Source organism: Pezoporus flaviventris, unplaced genomic scaffold (genome assembly GCF_033815535.1).
Source record: "Pezoporus flaviventris isolate CSIRO_AGI_PZ_B2104156 unplaced genomic scaffold, CSIRO_AGI_Pfla_v1 ptg000097l, whole genome shotgun sequence".
NCBI classification, from domain to species: domain Eukaryota; kingdom Metazoa; phylum Chordata; class Aves; order Psittaciformes; family Psittacidae; genus Pezoporus; species Pezoporus flaviventris.
In genome coordinates, this window is record NW_026892645.1 from 5,038,800 (window position 1) to 5,058,671 (window position 19,872).

A 19,872-nucleotide genomic window follows, 5' to 3' on the forward strand; every position below is an offset into this window, starting at 1 on the left:
GAATGGAAGCACTTTACCTGCCCATCCATCATCTGCATCGTTGTCTAGTTCATCCAGCCCCTTTAGGTTCTCTGCATTGATAATGGTGGGCCGAGGTGCTCTTTCCATTTGCTGCCGAACCGGACGTGTCGGGCGGGACAGGCTGGGCCTGTTCTCTTTTCTACAGGGAAATGCAAAAACATGGTTAGAAACAGCAAACAGTAGAGAAAATAATGTAGAGTCGAGTTTGTAGCAGTCAATCAGTCCTTTTCTACCACACACTTACATACAACCTCCAACCCTCTCTCCCTGTCCAAAGGTTTTTTTTTCCCCTTGTCTACCTGGTACCCACTTTCTAGGGCTGACAGATGAGAGCCGCCACCCTTCCAGTCCAGAATCATACACAACTACTTCTCTTGTCCACTGCTCTTCAGACACACAGTGATTACAGTACTGCAACATTTCAGGTGCTACAGCAGATGAAGCAAAGCACTACTTCTTTAGGTAAAAATCAGGTTTCATCTGTGGCTGTCTGCTGCTTCACCTACACAACTGAAACCTTGGTCCAAGCTATTGCATAGTTTAAGGGTCATGTCACCACCCTGAACCTGCCCCTCAAGTGGGATGGTCATAGAAGCCTTACCCATCCTGGTCATTCATCTGGTACTGTCTGAAAGGTACCCGGGGCTCAAGCCGAAGCTGAGGAACAGGGAAAGACCCTCGGTCCAGCGATGCAGGGGTCTCAGATGGCTGTTGCGGACACATCTGGAACAAGACAAAGTAGATTAGCCTGTTTTTCCTTGCCTGTTTTTCCTTGCCACACGAAGGCTTTCCCAGATTAGGTTACAACCTGAGCATGGTAGCTGCATCCACACAAAGGGAAACCAAACATTTCACATCTGGTTGCCTAACATGCCACATGCTAATGGTTACCCTCACCAGCCCTGGAGGGAAAGCAGCAACTCTTCCTTGGGCTGAGCAAGGCTGTGTTACACTACTCCAGCTTGAAAGCACAAGTATGCAACAGAGGAAGCTAAAAATAGATCAAGAGGGATCCCTGAGCAAGCCACTGAACCAACTGAACATCGCAGACAGCTTCCTCAACCCACACACACATTTCAATAAGGACATTACAGCTGTGGGGAAAGAACAACTTACAAAAGCAGGTAGCATGTCATGGTATGTAGGTGGCTGGTAGACATTCCCCATGAACTGCGAAGCCCCTTTGCGGACAGGCTGAGCTGGGCGGAGAGACGGCTCCTTCGGATCGCTGGCACTCACTGAGGAGGGGGCTCCGTCTCCGGTGCTGGGGGTCTTGCTGCCCAGCTCAGCAGGGGAGGCGGTCAGAGACGTGGCAGAGGTTATGTTCCTCCCACCGCCCTCCCTCCAACTGGTGACATCTGGAAGGGAGGTGGTAATTACATTAGCATTTGTAAACGCAGAGAGTTACTCCAGCAGAAAGTCTTGAGCTCAAATACTCTGGGTCAAGCCCTAATGTAGAAGAACACCAGGGACCAAGGAAAATTTCTCAATGTGTTTATTTTCCAAAGTGTAGCACCATCAGCTGTTACTAAATAACTGCTGCACCAGTGGTGTCCTTATTTGTCAGTAAGACTGAATTTCAACCAACTCTGCTCCGCATCTCCCCATCTCTAACCCTGCAGAAGGCCAATGAGATCATGCACACACACTCCAAGAGAAGCCACATTACACCACCCACCCGTTTCACTTGTGACTCCCCTAGCCCAGGGGGAAAGGGTCTGCTTTGCAACAACACTCAGCAACTTTTATTAAACAATGCAGTAGATGACACTCCATACTCCACTGCCTGGACCACAGAACTCAGGCAGAGAACATCAGCACTGCAAGTGAATCTCAGGTCATTTGCTAAGCAGCTGGACACATGTGAGCTCATAAAAAGATAAAGGTGAATATCTGGTATTATCCTGACCTGGCATCCCACTGCCCAAAACAGTGTATGGGGTTATGAGCTGGGATAAGGCAGAAAGACACAAGCAATGACTTACTCTGGGGGCGGAGGCTTGGTCCTGGCCCATACGACGGATCTAAGGCGCCCTTTTCTTTGCCAACCTTGTCCTGCTCGCCAGCTGCTTTCAGCGTCGGAAATTCCTCGGGAGAGAAGGATAACAGTCGGCTTGAGGCCCTTGAACCTGTCAGACAAGTAAGTGTGGGACTCAGAGCAGATCCTTCCACTTTTTCAATTCCTTTAAGAGATCAGCCTGGAAACTGGTTTCCAGAGAATCTGAATCTCCATCATATTTAAACCCCAATTACTATCGTACCAGCACCTCAGCTCGCATCCAAAACGCTCTGAGACACTGTCACCAACACAACAACACATGTCTTCACCCAGTACTCCCACACTCTTTCACTTGGGATCTTCATTTAAATTCGCACATTCACCAGAGTGAACTTTCTCAGTGTCCAATTGTTCTTTTAAAGTACAAAATTCAGACTGAGGCAGAGATATAAATTCCACAAGATCCCTTACAGCTGATACCTCTTACCAAGTATTTGACATTTCAGACTCTTTCTGCTCTGATCTCACTCTAAGGGGAAGGCTAATGTTAAGATTTCTGGCGACATACTCAACGAAAGACCACAGATAAGGCCCGAGAGCTATGTGCTCTATCCCACTCTTCCCTGCTGCAGCATTTTTAAGATGCAGATCACTGGCCAGATCAGACCAGCTTCATTTCTAGTCACTGGCAAAGCATCTTGCTGAGTCATCAGCCACCCCAGAATGACAGCTTTCTGTCAATGCTAAAGATCAGCCAGTGCCTGGAAAACATACCACAGTGATTTGCCTAAAGCTGTTGGCAAGGTAACACTGAATAAAAGGAAATTGTCAGCATTATTGCACTACTAAGGATTTAAAAAACTTGTTTTCTGAGAACTGCCTCTTGGTGTTACTTGGCTAATTCTCTTTCTAAAAAAGGCATTTCAGAATTGCCAGGTTGGAAGTACCAGCAATGAGTACTGAAGACCTAACAGAAGAGGCTCATTTCTTTGTCCCTCCTTGCCTTAAAACATCAAGGCTTCTTGAAGTCATTTCACTTTCTGGAACTTGCCCAATGCACAAGAGCTCCCACCTCAGTATTTCAAGGGAAGACACTGGAACTGCTGCATGTAAAATCTTCAAATATTTCAGAGAGATGAGAATACACAAAGATGACATTTCTCAAACACTACAGAACATCTGAGATGTGCCAGGAGTTCTGATTTCTACTGCATTATTCTAGAGAACTAGAACAGCAATGAGAGTACTGACAACGTGTCTTTCAGCGAAGGCTTCCACCTGCAAGTAAGGCTGCACAATGTAACAACTGTTAAGGCGCAGGCATTAACAATTTGCAACTCTAACCCATGGTAGCATCACACTGATAAAACTTTGGTGCATCTTCCTTTTTCTCCAAGTGCCCCCTATAGAGAAGACACTGGCACGGAGCAGTTCATGATTAATCTACGAGACCACACTTCTTCAGGATATACCCTCCAAGAAAGATTTTACAACAGCAAGACCTAAAAGAGAGCAAAAAGCAAAGGACTTTCCTCTTTGTCAATAATATTAGAAACTGCTATATTAGCTTTGGAGGAAAAGCAGTTCTTCAATGCCACTGAAGACGAGGTGGGAGGAGACGGGATGGCCTAGAGAAGTCCTTTCAGTCAGATTTCTGATGCCTCTGTGATTCAATTACCTTCTAATTAAGCTGCTCTTAGCCACATATGCAACTCTTTCCTTGGGTTGAGAACTCTATATTGATACGTGTGACCTAGAATGAGTTTTCAAAAAATCTTTTAAGAACATTGTTACATGATGGGATTTCAAAACAACCGTAGGAGGTACAGACACAGCAAGTGTCTCAGAAGTACCAATTAACCAAACAAGACACAGTCTTTGCACTGGCCACCAACCTCAGGCAAGCGCAGGTCGCTGCTTTAACATTTAGCCTTTCAGAAACACCTTCTCATTAAGGGACTTGTCTCTTAATTATCCCTCATTAAGGAGAGGCTTGTCCCCTTCATTTCTGCAATCTGCAGCTCTCAATTCTCTCAAATCTCTGCAGTTTCATTCAACAACTGAATGGTGCCAGGTCTGTTCACATTAAACCAGTGGAACCGAGCTGTTATTCTCACTACAGTTTTAATGGTAGTACTTAGTGCAGCTGGAAATCACCTCCTGTGTGGAAATGGATGCATGTGAAGACAAGTAAACTCCCAATTTCTGCTAATACTGCTTTAGGATCCTGAGTCAAGCAGAACCCATTAGCAGCACAGTTACCCAGGGAGATTTAACAGAAAGGTTTCAGCCAAGGCATAGGCAAGTACATCCTGCAACAGCTCCAATGCCACCTCCACCCACTGACACTGGACCAGGGATGCTGTGAGCAGCCTCCTGAGCATTATCATTATAGCCTCACCTTTGACCACCTAATTAGGTGAAGCTCCCTGTGCTACTAGCCACGGAGATGCCTGTATTTCCAGTCTGCAATGTCCTCCCCTTTTCTTCTAAACCAATCCCTCCACTCTTCCACTTTACTTTCTGCACCTTTACTACATGCTGCTCTGGGCTGATGGAAGACGCTCAAGAAGGGGCAAGTGTTTCCCTTCTCCTCCAAAACCTTCACCTCCCAGAACTCCCTGCTGCTTCCCAAGTGCATGAATAATGCTGGTTCAAGGTGGTGAATAAACACACCCTGTTCAAGCTATGCCTTGCAGTGGCAGACCTGAACAGGTGCAGCTGCATCACTCCAGCCAACACCCCACACAGATTGAAAACAAGACTCATAAGGCCTCAGTGCACTGTAACCAAGACAGCTGCGTCATCATTCCACACTGGTCCAGGCAGAGAAGGCAGAAAGAAATGGAGTCCACTCCATCTCATGCCTATCTGGGAGATGCAAGGAATACCCAGCTCCATTTCTGTTTATCATACTCACCACCTTCTTGTCCTGCTGGCTTTCCATTCAGCTGTGCCCATGACTTTGGTCCACCTGGCACTGAATTTGTACTCTGAAAACAAAACACAAACCCCAACATCCACAGATCAGTGAAGTCTCATGACTGTTTCTCATTTCCTTTCATCTTCATCAACTACTTCCTCAAACCATTCTTGATTTCTTCCCTCTAATCAAGCTTTCCCCTTGCTCTGTTACATTTTCCCATATGGTTCCTCTTAATATTCTAGATTTGTTCCATGCTACACCTCAGCTTGAAGGCTACTCTACCTTCTCATGCATTAACCACTCTCCTCCTCTTCAAAATGTAACTCCTGTCCTGATTTACCTGAACCTCGAGGTCTGGGAACTTTTTTAGACTAAAAGTATGAAATCTACAGCACAGAGGGGCCAAGTCCCTGCACTCTCTGGGAAAGCTTTTTTCCTTGCCTGTAACCTTTTCAGGTCCTGACACTGGCTACTTCTTTCACAAGACCAGATCTCTTCTTACCAAGTCTCATCAGGCTGGGAACAAGAGCTGCATCTGTTGTCACCAAGCAACACTTGAATTAGACCCAAAGTAAAATAGCTTAGAAGTCCTAACCAGCCATCCCACATTCCAGCCATTCTTTCAAGACTGAAGCTAGACTTCTTGCACATACTTGAAAAGGTACAGAAGTAACCTGCACAGAATTATACTTTTAACTGCAGCACAGCATTCCTGGGGCACAATGACTTGGAGTCAAGACAGTCAATTCTATAAGAATTGATTACATAGGAGCTGTTGTGTAAATTGCAGCCTGATGATTCTTACACAGACAATAAGACAATCCTCAAGCTGTGTGGGGACAGGGGAAGCAGAGTGGCAGTCACAGTGCCTGCACCCACCTCCTGACTGATTGACTGTGTCGGCTTCTGTAAATTGGAGACAGATTTCTGCAAACCCTGCTGCGGCAGCGACTCCTGCAGCTGTGCAGCCGTCACACTGGAACTGCAGAGAGACAGCAGAGGGGAGATCAAAGGGGAAGGAAGGCAAGAAGATAGACAAGACAACTCTGGCAATATGGCAGCTGCTAAAAGATCAAGGTAACCTTGGCTCTACGCTGGCACAAACAGAGAACTGATCACTCTAAGGTCCAACACACAGCACAGCAGTGCACAACTGCTCCTGCTTGCCTGACAAAACATAACTCTACCCACCTCTTTTGGTCTGGCTGATCCTGCTTGTTTGCCCATCCTGTACCGTCCTTGGGTACTATAATGATGTTGGGGTCGTTTCCTTTGTTCTCAGACTTCAAGCTAGGCAGGTTTGCAGGGGGTGGCATGCGCCGGGCAGCAGCAACTTTCCCGAGACTCTGTAAGCCATGTCTAGGAATAACTAGTGAGAAAGGAACAACAGCACGTCAGAGAGGGCTATATCCTGCTCGGTAAGTAACATTAATTAGGACACTGTGGCTGGGTGCTGTCCCAGTAGAACTGTATGGCAAACAGCACACTGCTGACACGTGAACATACAGGTCATCTCCCGCAGGACCACGGCAAAGCAGCATCTGCCATAGCAGCTGGGTAGCAGGCAGCCTCTGAACAGTCACGAGGGAGAGAGAAGGAATTCTCCCAAACAGAAAATGCCCACAGAGTCTTTCAGCTACCTGAGAAAATACTCCTCTTCCATTTCACCAAGAAGCAGCAGCACTTTCCTTTCACAGCTTGGGGTAACACCCACCCAAGTCCACCTCTTGGCAGACAGACTTCGGGACTCCTGGGTTGGATTACCAAGGTCTCCATTTTCTAATTCTAGCCATCAGATCACATTTATTAAGTGGCATTTTATGTTATTTGGTTTTCTACTCCCACACCAAATCCAGAGCCAGTCCAGGCAGTGTTTATACATTTTGAATCGATCATCTACTTTTGGTCACATCTCCACTACAAAACTAACTCATGCTCTTCCCCAGAGCCCTTTAGTCCTCCACTCTTGCCTCACAAAAGGCCTGACCAACTTCAGGCCCTTCAGTCAGGTTAACTGCCTTACCCTGGTAAGGCTCTGAATCAAGTTTGCAACCTGATCACTTTGCAGCAAGGACACAGGCTAAACAAAAGGACCTGCAGTCCCCCAGCTCTTTTGCTGTAATTCCTCCTCCATGCCTCTACAATAAGAGCAGCACAAAGAACCAGACATTTTCCTTGAAGCCCTAATGAAACACAGGCTCAAACACCAGCGCAAACAGCTCTGCAGCTCAGCTGCTTCCCACTGGGCATCCTACCCACAGGACCTGAATTAGCTCTGCAACAACCCTCCTGGAAGCCACCAAAAGGAGCTTTCTGAAGGCATTTCTTACCTGTAGTTCTGATAGCTTCTATTGACTTTCCTTTATACTTATCAAACAGGCTGAGAGTCGAGTACTTGCTTTTCCCATCCTTTCCCTTGGTTATTTGCCCCAAACGATCGGACATTGCGATGAAATGTCATCTAGTAAGGAAATTGCTCTGCGCCGCTCCCGATCTGCCTTTTAATGAAAGAGAACCAGGGAAACACCAAACGGGTTATTTAGCTTCAGACATGTAAAAAGTAAAACACACATAACTGCTAGAACTGCAGTGAGCAGACACACTACGGTACAAGGTTTTAACCCTCTTCAGTCACAAGAAGCTTGTGGGATTTAAGATTCCTACACTGAAAAGAACTGCAGGAACGCACTTCTCATTGCATCTCTTCTTTACCCTGCCACTCCAGTGCTGAAAGAGGTAAGCTTCCTGAAGTATGAGAATACAAGAGAGGGTGGTCAATATCGTCCTTGCTTTAGAAGAAGTCTGACAACAAGCAGTTACACACAACAATTCCTAAACACAAACGACAGGAAAGCACTGGGTCTTACACCATACTGGAATTTATCATTGGGTTTCCCAGTAAAGCACTGGTAGCCAGGTCTGTAATGTTCAGGATTACGGTTCTGCACTGGCCACAGTTAATGACTCATACCAGCAATTAATGCTTTGAAAGCACCACCGGAAGGCAACAGAATTATTTCTTCAAATTCTCTTTTCCCATCTGCTGGCCATGAGACAGAGTGAAGGAGTCCAAAAGCCCTGCTCAGATTAAACAGGTTCAGACTCTTGAACCTGTGGGTTCAGCAGATCTACAATGAATCCTAAAAACGCTTGATAAAAAGAGATTACATCTCTGTTGCTGGCACCTTCAACACCTTTTTTAGCTATAAACACACTTTTCACAATGGATGTGGTTTGTTAATTTTTCACTCTGATCTTTTTGCTGGCACAACATGCTGTGATTAACACCCTTCACGCCGTCAGCATCTTTACTTTCAACTTTTGGCTCTTAGACTGAGACAAAGCTGAAACACGGGGAACACACACCCCCTAGGTCAGCTTTTATGTCAGAAAATAAACTTTGCTTACTTTCAATGGATCTTTCTCTCATTTTTCTCAAGCACGATTCTCCATTTGCATTTTTCGCAAATCTAGAGGCTCAATCTAACCTTTTCACACATCATTTAGACTTCCAGATTTCTTGTTGCAAAGCCTCCACTTCGAGCCTAGAACTGCTGGCAGTTTTATTACGCTAGATCAGAGACCATCTGCTAGATCCCATTTTCAGGATGCAACTTCTGCTAGAGTAACACAATTATACATATATGTATCAATATATATCAGACCTTCCCACCCTTCACCCTGTCTAAAACTCATCCAGCTGAAAGCATGTTTTAAATGCAGTCAGAATCACTCTCTGAAAGAAAGCGTATCTGACCAGAGGCTACAAGTTCCACCAGCAATGCCTTCTCAAAAGTCATTTCCAGGTAAGAGGATTAGCCCATCACACGTTGCGTACAAAATAAAGCACAGGCCACAGACATGCTGGATACAGCCAGTTTTGACAATGTGCTGCTATCTGGAAATAGGTGAATAAAGCTTATCTAAATACTCTTGCCAGGGGGCAAGTTTCTGACCAATAAACGTGGCACCATGCAGTGTTCACTCCTGCATTGCAGGATTTATATCAGGCCTGGCAAGAGCAAGAAGCTGTAGATTCTGTGTCCTACAGCAAGCAGCATGGTCAAGGATAAGGGAAGAAAAGCATTTTCTGTCACTCAATAACGGCATCGACAAGACGCATGGGGAAAAACACCGGGTTCCACAAGAAGCCTCTCACAGCCACCTTTGTTGAACCTCCACACAGGGCCGCAGCACAAAGGCTTGCGGAGGCAACAGGGCTGGCCAGCGTTCTAGAGGCACCTTTTCCTGCAGAGTAACAAACAGATCTTGGCTCCAATCTGTTTCACTCTTTGCTCAGATGGTCACTGTGTGCCAAAGAAAACAACAGCTCCTCCCACGCTTGCCCATTTCCACTGTATGTTATTAGTAGGACAGACATAAAAGAGAAAGGGAGAAAAACCCAGTGATTAGCATGGACTTGGCAGGAAAGCAGAAGCTGGGCTGAGAACAATGACCTGTTTGAGCTGGCAGAGTTGTGGGGAGCCCCAGATCAGAGCGAGTAGCAGTGGGTGCTGCATGCCAGCCTGCAGCTGCACTGGCAGGAGCACAGCCACCAGCTCCTACAGGTTCACAGAGGGAGCCTTGCTCAGGGCCTATCCACACCACATCAGTCCTGTACCTGCCTCACACAATCCTAAGCAACAAAATTCACTGTGAGGTTTACAAAACCCAAACCAGACAAAATAAGTCAACATTAGGAAAAATGAAAGGAGCTACCACATCAGGTTCAGGACTTAAGTCAGGTAACAGAAAATCCCCAAGTTCTGGAAAGCCAGCACATGAACAGCATGGAGCAGAATGCTGCCAAAGAGAAACCCTGACAACCACTTATGTAACTAGGTCTCAGCTGCCTCTTGATTACATCTTATATCATGAAAAGGATGCAGGAGGAATAAACAAACACTTCAGAAAAGAGGGGCTGAGGACACTTTGGGATAAAGCCCCCTGTTAAGCTTTCTGGGACAGCCACAACTGCTGTCTGGATAAGTGAAATTTACTCTGAACTTCTCCAATGCTTTGAAACTGAAAAGGTGAAAACACCTTTCTGTGTTACGTGTGTGCTCCAAAGGGAAAAATGAGTCCATGGAGAGGTAAGGCAATTTCCATAGGGTCACTGTGCAAAGAGGCTGCAGTGATGCTGAGCTCAGTTGGAGCCATCCTGCAGGCAGGAAGGATCTTGCTGCCGCCTGTCCCTCCTGACAGGAGATCTGAGGTATCCACAGGCATTACCGGCCACAGCTGTCACAACACTGGGCTATCTTCCCATCACACAATCAAGGAGGGAATCCTGGCAGTGATCATCAAGGCCTTCCAGAGTGAAGCCATTTCTGATAACATCAAGTTCATTAAGAACTGACCTGCCAGCCTGCACGCTTCTTATTAGGAGAGCTAGAACCAGAAGGCACATGCTAATGCTGACAACGGACAGCCTCGGCAAGGCTTCTGAACGGTGCTCAGGGGCACTGTGTCCGAGAGCTGACCCTGAAGAAAGCATTATCCCCTGTTGTAGAGAAATCAGAAAAATCCATACCAGCATTCCTGCAAGGTTTCTCTCTGGGTTTATTGAGCTCCTTGGGGGAAGGCTCACTATCAGTTTTAACATGGAGTTTAGCTGTTCCCATTGTCAGGGCCAGCAATGCCTGCTGTAACATCCAGGGACAGCACAGGAGTGCAAAATACAGAGTGCCTCAGAGGAATCAGAAAATACTGCAGTGTGACCAGTTACATTAGAGACTCCAAATAACTGCACCAGAGTCAATTCCTGGACAGAAAGCTGTTACCCACAAGTCTTTATGTCCACATGATGCTGCCCTGGATTTGATGTTTGGGTACTGACCCTGTCCAACTGCTTTTTAAAGGGGTATGTTCTAATCCAGAGATCAACCATGACATTTTAAGTGCCAGAGCATGCAAGCCTTGGAGCTGCAGCAGGGATCTACTGAGCATGGGGAGCCCATCCTGCAAAAAGAGCCATGTGAAAACCTTGAGGTACTGGCTCTGGTAACAACTGGAAACCCCCACGCTGAAAATACAGCCAAAGGGAGAAACTCCTGACAAACAGGATTGTCTGCAAAGCTCTTTGTAAATCTATGTATGAAGTAGGCTGGGCTGCTGTTTTATTCACAAGACTTTGATGGAGCTTGAATACCTGGAAGGTAGCCAGCCTTAATTACACAGGGCAAACAGATGTATGAAAGGTAACACACACACACACACGCTAGAAGGAATCGCTTCAACTACTCACACATAACTGGGCTTTACACTGAGCACAGTCACCCATGGAAAGGACCTGAGACCACTGCAGACCTTCACTCCTTCACACACAGCAGCAGTCACAAAGATAAACCAACATAATAGGATGGAGATTCACAGTGAGAAGGCTTTTCTCCAGCAGCAGAAGATTTGACCTGAAATTTTACATAAATTGTTCAGAAAAGGTTGCAGAAGCTGAACTGTACTTTCAGAGAAGTGTTTGGAGTTGATGTTAAACTGAAATCTTCTGTGCTCTCTCATGCTACCGGTAACGTGAAACCTTCTAAAAAGCACAATATAGTTTTACAGAAGATTATGGATGTTGTCTCTTCTTTAAAAATACACATGGTCAATTTTGCTGGTGCTTTTCATAGCTGAACATTTATTTACCTGTCAGCAGGGAGATAACCACTACTTCTTTTGGACCATGTCCCACCCAGAATCACCTATTTGTGAATCACCTCAGTGATGAAGGACACCACTGGTTGCCATTGGAAGAGCTTTGGTGAAACAGCATGACCAGCTGCCCTAGGGGCTTGGTGCCAGATGCACTTAGATCCTGTAGAAGCCCTGTTCGGGCCAGGCAGACATCATCAGTCTAGTGGGTATCAGATAAGCGTTCACTTCCTAGAAGAGACCATTTAGCAAGAGGAGCAACAGGAGAACATCAGCATCTGAGTACAGAGTCAACAGGTTCAATGCAGAAGAGCTGTGCAGCAGGCAGAGGGTTAGGGTATCAAGAGCCTAGGCCACGAGAAACCACTTGCTGCCACTCTGTTGCATTGTTTCCAGAGGGAGATGCCAAGATTTGTTGGTACACCCGAAAAAGGGCCTATCGAGATTCTGAATGTGGCACCAAATCCTGACAGACAGACAGGGAGAAGCAAGTCAGCAGTCTGCAATACAGAGAAAAGACAGACACCCCATAGCCAAGCTTCTGATTCACAAGGGGAGATCCTCCTTGCTTAGCTCAATAGCTGTACTTGGCAGTACCAGTTCTTTTAATTCTGCACGATTCCAGCTTCGTTCTGCATCTTGCCTCCCTGTGAAAACAGGGAATAGGAGACCAAGATCACATCTCCAATGATATATTGCAGAAGTATGCTGTTAGCAGAGTAATACCCTTGGAGGCTGTCTGCCAAACCTGCCCACTGGCCAGCCCCATCATCAGGCCTCTCCAAGCCAAACCATCCTGGATTTGAGACATGCAGCAGGACCACGAAGCCTTCTGGACAGCACGTCTATCATTAGCTCTGCGGCGTGGAGCTCTACAGGCATGAGATAAGACACGATGACACAGTGGGCAGAAAGGGCATGCCCTGTAAGATGACCTGACCTCGTTTTCTCAGTTCTGTCTTCACCAAGCTCACCTGCTGTCCCCTCTTATAAATGAGCCATCAGGCTGGGAATCACAGCTCCTGTTCCTGAGCCACTGCACAGTTCCCGAGAAAACAGGTCTTCCTAATCTCAGGTTTGGCCTGTAAAACACAGAAGCTTCACATCTCTGCAAAACACCTTTCCCAGTGCTGAGAAGGAAGGCAGGCAGGCAAAGGCAGACAGAAAGGGTGGATCTGTAACTTACTGTGAAACAGATAAAGCAGACTGGATTCTGAAGAACAGCTCAACTGTATTTACACAAAAACATTAACAAGTTCTGTGGTCCCTTCTGCAAGGGCTGGACAGACAATGGCACACCCTGGAAAGGAGCCCTGACCTCTGGTAATTGAGGATGCAGACAGAGATAAGGAATACTTCATCCTGAGGATGCAAGACTATGGCACAGAGCAAAAAAAAACAGTCAGAAAGCTGGGCCACAGCCCACAAAGTGCTTGTGAGATCCTGTGCTCATAAAACTCCCTCTCCTTTTCAAGCAGCAGCAAGCCCAAGGTGTGCAGTTAATTCTTTCCTTAAAAGGAGCATTTGTCTACAACAGCCCTCCAGAGAAACAGAGGCAGTTTTCTGCCCACCTGCCCCATCACACCGTGAAAAAGGAACTGACCTGTTGGTGCCAGCTTATAAGGAAGGAGTAATTGTATCTCGAACCTCAGAGGAAGCACTGCAGGGCTTTCATACCCCTCAGAATCAAGAACTAATTACTGCAGGGAGGCAGCAAGGTGTCTCACATGGAGCAACCTGGAAGAACCGACTACCAACATCACACTCGTTGCCCTCTCATCCAGGCCATAAATGTTTTTAATGAGACAAGACCCAGCACAAACTGACTCTGATACACCTCTCCATAAATCTCATCAGGCTTAGAAGCTGTGAGCTCCTGTAGGCACTTTGGCAGCCAGACACAATAGAAATAGAGGAGCATATTTCTCTGCTGCTTCACGTTTCAAGAGGTAAACCCCACAGAAGACAGAGCAGCTCAGTTTAGCAAGAACCACCTGTAGCCTCTACAAATCAAGAACTCAACCACTGTACTACAAGAGGAAAGGGAAGCAACCTAGTGATCTCCATGAGCTGCCTACTCAAAGGAGGGCTCATTTAAACGCAGATCTTTATCCTTTGAGTTGTACTTACACTCTGGCTCCTCCACAACCAAGGCCCAGAGCTGAAGCACACTACCTACAGCCTCCAGAGCGATTCCACCTTCCACTCCATTCTGCTCAGGTTCCTCTGAGATCTGAACATTCAGGGAGAACACATAGATACAACATCCTGTTCCCTCAATGCCAAAACAAAGTGGCTGATCAAGAACAAGCCATTTAAATCCAAATACAGAACAAATCCCTGACATAATGCTCTGTTGGCCAAACCTGTTCAGAAAGCTCCTGGCAACATTCAGCTGAATTGTAAGGTAAACTGGGCATTTAGGTATCTGAGCAACAACAGACTGCAAGCAGCTGGTATGGATCTGCTGATGGATAACAGAGCTGGTGTTATCAGTCCTATTTTACAGGATGGGTAACCAAGGCAGAGAAACAGTTTGCACAGCTAAGACCGTAGGCAGTGTTAAATATCCCAGAGCTCAGGTTTCTGCCTCAGCCACCTAAACCCACACTGCCAAGACTCCACAGCTCTTGGTTACAAGTAAGTTGTTAAGAAGAGTCAAACAAGGAGGGAAAGCACTGCAGCAGCATCTGCCATGTCTAGAGCAACCCATTCTAAGTGGGACTGTCCCCTGGCACTGCATTTCAAGGTGGTTAAATTCTCTTAGTCCTGACACTTGTGCCACATAGAATTTTAAAAATCATCACAGCGATGATACCCACGTAGCTCAGGTAAGATACAGCAAGAGCAGCACCAGTGAAACACCTCTGCTGCCAGCTCCAGAACCCAAGAGCCTCTTGGAATCCTTAGATGTAGCTCACCTCAGAGAGCCATCCACAGCCAGGGCAAGCAGAAATACTGTGATCAACTGCTGCCAGGGAAGAGACGTATTCTGGTGAGTGACCAGAGAAATTCTTCCAGTGAAATCACAAACATCTCACAAATCCTTCACCTGCCCCCAAGCTCAGCAGCTTACTCCATCTCTCGGCAGTGAATACAGGTTTTAAGGCAAACAAGCAGAGAGAAAATCAGAGATGTCATGGCTCCAAGAGATGAAATCAAGAGCAAAGCTGGCAGTCCTTAGGGTTAACAGCTATTTTTTCAGCAACAGATACAGTTCTTTACACAGAAATGCCATCAGCTGTTAAGTAAACAGCTCTGTTTTCTCTGCAGTCTCAGGAAGGATCACACTGGAATGGGGAGGCGGGTGTTTATCTTGTGCTGATGAGCCTCACTGCTGATGACCTGAGCTTTGGCTGCACCTCTCCACACTCTCAGGCTGTCTGCTAACTTCAGGGCCTCAGCTTCCACTCAGGTTATGCACAAAAGGTTATCTTTATGAAGACTAGAGATAAAACCCAATGATATCAACCAGCAAGAAGTAAGCACTAATCCCTCGCTGCACACACAAGGCAGAGGTTCCTGTACATCCCTGCTGAGCAGATCCCTCAAGTCCTGGTCCTCCCAGAGGCACTGACAGGAGCTCCTCTGGCAGACACCTTTACATCCAGAAGGGCCAGTACCAACACTGCAGGGTACAAAGCTACCCTGGCAAGAGCTGAATAGATTTCTCTATCAGATTGTTTCATGTTTCCCACAGCCATCAAGACTGATGCAGCCAGTTCAAACCATTAACAGGATCACAAACAGTTCAGAGCAGCTTGCAGTTCATAACCACTGCAAGTGCTGAAGCTTCCAAGGAAGCATTCCTCCAGGTTCCCCGATTTTACTGACACTAGGGCAATGCAGCATTGCACAGCAATTCTTCTTACAGGAAGCCTGTTCATAGGAGCCATTTGCACTACAAATGACTGCCAAGGATGCTAACAGGAATGTGACACAGCTACAAAGTGGTAAGAAAACATGTTATACAGCGTGATTCAGTACTCTGGAGAAAGGAGCCTTAGATAGCTTTAGCTTTTCTGGAGAGCTAAGCAACTCAACACTATGCATCGGGCATCTGGACTATGCCAAGCCAGACAGGAAGTAAAAACATTTCTCAGATGCTTTAATTTACACAGATATTTGCAATGCATAACTGACAAGGTGTGTAAGCGTCATCACTTCATTTTCCAGAGAGGAAAATGACACCACAGAACTCTGCAGCTACACTGAGTGCCAGAGCAGGAAGAAGACCCTTCATCTCCCACTTTCCGGGGCTGGAAACCACCCTTTGAATCACACTGCCTTCCTAACACTGTGCAGCCAGCAGCAGCATGAAGCCCTTCTCCAGAGGGGCTCTGAAGGAGTAGATCTGCATGCTGGCATGGGGAATGCTGTGAACACCTCTTAAATAAACCACCCCATACACTGCTTTCACTACAAAAGGACCACAGACATCACTTAGTCAACATTTTGCTCAAGTACAGAACACAAAGACTGTTTTAACACTCAGATCTTGTGAACCTGCTCCTGAGTGACAACTCGTGACGTTTCAATCTCTAGGTGGGAGCTTGATTCTCTGGTTATTTCAGTGAAAGATAAAAACCATACTTCATACTATTCCGGCAATGAAGAAGTGTTTCTTGAGTATGTCCCTACCCCCCTCTGCCTGCTTCACAACCCACTCCAAACCCCAAAGAAGAGCACTCGATGCTTTTGTATGGGCTCCCAGCCCACATGCAGGTAGGAAGAGATGAAGAACCTACCCCACGGCAGATCTCTTCCAAAAAAATCACTATATTCCCACACAAGGGGGAGGAGGTAAAGTCCCAACACAAGCTCTCCAACCTTGTCTCTACGCATTCCTTGCAGCGCCACCACTACAATTCCCATCTTAACTGTCTCAATGGCTACCCCAGAAGGATTCTTCCACCAACTCTCTTCCTTCAGTGTTAACTCTGCAAATACTATATGGGTTATTCCCCCTAAGTGCTAAGCACCTGAAACAGCTCAACGGGTACTGAGGATGCTTCCAACAACTAACTGAAGCTCTATGGACATCTGAAGTACTACAGTCCAACAGAGCAGCCCTCTTGGCCAGATCCTAGGGTGCTCTTAGCAAGTCCTTGCTTGCCTCCTGGTATTTTCCCTGTATTTCTTTGCACTTAGGCCTGGCTCACCTTCACCTCCTCTTTCACTTTTTCATGCTTCAAATCTGGTCATTACTTCATCCCTTTCAATCAAGGGATGATTGTTTTCACCAGTCCTCCACAAAATAATAGCTGTAGTATTTTAAAGTCCATTCCAGTCTACCAGCACCTTCCTGAAAATTTAAGTGCTCGGAACACCAATACAGACCTCATAGCAGCCTTCCAGTATCTGAAGGGGGTCTATAGGGATGCTGGGGAGAGACTCTTCATTAGAGACTGTAGTGATAAGACAAGGAGTAACGGGTTAAAACTTAAACAGGGGAAGTTTAGATTGGATATAAGGAGGAAATTCTTTCCTGTTAGGGTGGTGAGGCACTGGAATAGGTTGCCCAGGGAGGTTGTGAATGCTCCATCCCTGGCAATGTTCAAGACCAGGTTGGACAAGGTGATATGATTTAGTGTAAGGTGTGCCTGCCCATGGCAGGGGGGTTGGAACTAGATGATCTTAAGGTCCTTTCCAACCCTAATTAATCTATGATTCTATGATTGTATTTTGGCTGCAAACACAATGGCCCCCTGCAGAACTGCACATACACCTTTCAACAGCTCAAAACCACCTTCTGTCCTCACAGACCCCACAGTACTGCAAGTCAAGCAGTTTCGTAACCTACCAATGCCACACGTAAATACACAGCTACTAGATCAGCCTCCAATCCATTCTGATTATGGTCTCAATGCTCCCAGACCAAAAAGAGATCAGGATTTACAGCTATACACATCTCAGCAGCTTTGCTCCAAAACAGACAGCTCATAAGCTCCAACTTCTCAGTTACTTCCATGCAGGAAGCACACATGCACACAGACAACGTCCTGAATACCAGAAGTTACTCACTAAAAATGAGCCCAAGCTACATTTAGTGAGGCTTCACATTACAACACAACCTCCTGCTTTAGCTCCATATTCTCCTGTGAGAAAGAACAACCCCTTAACCAAACCACACAGGTTTTGCAAGTACCTGCAAAAGCCCCTTCAGAAGATGCTTTCTAGGTGCTTTGTTTCATGATTATAGTAACAAAGCCACTTCATTTCAACAGTTAGAAAAAGATACTCTGCAAAGGAGAGAGCTGTGCCTCCCCAACCCCTACCTGCTCAGTGTGTTTTCACCTCCTTGTCTGATACCTGACAGACTCACAGTTGTATTTCTTCTGTTCCCAATGACAAATCAGTGATAAGGAGCTGTGAAATTATCAACCTATTAGGAGAATGAGTCACTGCCACACGAAAAACAAAACCCACTTACAAGGCATGATTAGCTGAAGAGCAAGCAAGGCCTGACACCAAGACAACCCATTCATTGCCAAGTTGCAGAATAAATGAGGAATCTAGTAAAGAGGCAAAGGGATGTCCACAGAGGTCTAGCCCCTGGAATAAATCCTCTTCTTCCCTCCCTGAAGTTACCATGATGTATTCAGTAAGTTTCTCCTGTTCATACTGCTTCTACTCCTACAAGAAAACACCCAATTACAAGTGGAAATACCACTACAGCAAAATCTCTTTGTACAGACTAACATCATAAAAGAAAAACTAAAATGGCTTGCTATTATTTTCAACACAGCAGCACTTAAAAGTTGTCCAGGCTCACCCTTAAATGTTTTCAATTGCTCAGGTAAGCACAGTTAAGGCCTTGAGCAACCAACACTTGTGAATCTTAAATAGGCCGATAATTCTGTAATGGATAATCTACCAGGCTCTGGAGGCGCTACCACACATGCCAAAACCATGGTCCTGTTTTTTCCCAGTTACACCTCAGATGGGATACCCTGCAGGAGGAGGAGGAGGATGCAGAAGCATCAGTGCCACACACACGCAGGCTGAGGGTTGCCTGTCTTTATATCATCCCTTGGATACCGAGGCAGGCTGTGTCAGGCCTAAGCCAAATGCGGACTCTAATGCCACCCCTGCTTTCAGGAGGAGGTTGTTCAAGTAAATTGGCCTTTGAAGTTTGGTTTTACACAAAGCTTTAATAAGAGACTTCATTGAAATGTGGCCATAAACTTAAAGCATTTTAATCAACATTCTTTAGGAACATTACTCATATTTATTAAAACCAAAAGACTTTCAAACCCTGCATCTCCTTTCCAGCATTCATATGGACTATTTACTTACTTCTCCAGCTTCAGCCAGTTGGCTGAGTTTCACTTTTAAGCTCTCATGCATTCACAGAAAAAGAAGAAAAAGCCCACAGTTCATCCAAAAATGCACTGTAAGAGCAAATTAAAATTCTCAGAATTTAGAAGGAACAAGTCACCAAGACATTATATAATGACAACTTGGGAAATCTATATAAAACTCATGGTTTATTACTTTTTTTTTTTTTAAAGGAAAGGTATCTGTATCTGTTCAAGTCATGTAGAAATACATTTGCTTATCGGTGAAGACTGCTAAAAGTGTCCTAAAATGTGTGACTTCTTTAATGAAAACCAAGCAAACCTCCGCCTGCAATCTCAAACAGAATTTGTGATTTGTCTGAATAGGATTTTTAAGCTGAACTTTTTACCTGTAAAAAGAGCAGATCCTTTCAGAGAGGTTATAAAGGTGAGGTCTTGTTTACCATAGCCCAAAAATAGACTTTGCTGCCTAGGAAGAATCTCTTAGGCCACAGTCCTGAATGAAGTAACACTGCCCATGATGAACCCACAATGACCCCAGCTGTGCTCTGGATAAAACCCAGCCCCATTTACAATACTTTGTTTGGAATGAAAAATGCAGGGAGCTATTTCAACTTTTCACAGAGAAATTAACCCAAATCCATAATTTTCCATCCTCTCTTTAAGTTCTACTTTCAGAATATGGCCTCAGCCTCCCTCTCTCTTCCAGGTGACTTTACTTCCCAATCCCTGGCCCACAGCACTAGCTTTTAGGACACCGGAGTTTAAATCCCACAGTGCAGGTGGAAAAGTCAGGTCCAAAAGTAACAACCCTGCCAGTTTGTATCTTAAGTAATCTACTCCTCAGGAGCCCATTCTCCAAATCTGGACTCTCCGTGAAAGAGATCAGCTACTTTTCCACCACGAAAGGGCCTGTTCCAGTGGATGATGTGCATCTGCAAGACAAGGCGTAACACAAACCAACCTTCCACTGT

At 45.8% G+C, this 19,872-nt stretch overlaps 1 protein-coding gene across 14 annotated transcripts in view; it reads right to left on the reverse strand.

Annotated features, from left to right (window-relative positions):
* PRRC2B (proline rich coiled-coil 2B) overlaps positions 1-19,872 on the reverse strand; it is a 48,366-nt gene that overhangs the window by 27,054 nt on the left and 1,440 nt on the right. For 12 of the 14 annotated variants that reach the window (XM_061476582.1, XM_061476593.1, XM_061476588.1 and 9 more), the window contains exons 2-9: positions 7,277-7,444; positions 6,138-6,315; positions 5,826-5,928; positions 4,941-5,013; positions 2,007-2,150; positions 1,138-1,379; positions 623-744; positions 18-160 (exon numbers count right to left, since the gene is read on the reverse strand). In XM_061476582.1, coding sequence (XP_061332566.1) covers positions 18-160; positions 623-744; positions 1,138-1,379; positions 2,007-2,150; positions 4,941-5,013; positions 5,826-5,928; positions 6,138-6,315; positions 7,277-7,391 — 1,120 coding nt within the window. In that variant the 5' untranslated portion in view covers positions 7,392-7,444. The remainder of the gene's footprint in view (positions 1-17; positions 161-622; positions 745-1,137; positions 1,380-2,006; positions 2,151-4,940; positions 5,014-5,825; positions 5,929-6,137; positions 6,316-7,276; positions 7,445-19,872) is intronic. The other 2 variants (XM_061476584.1, XM_061476583.1) reach the window with 1 other exon arrangement.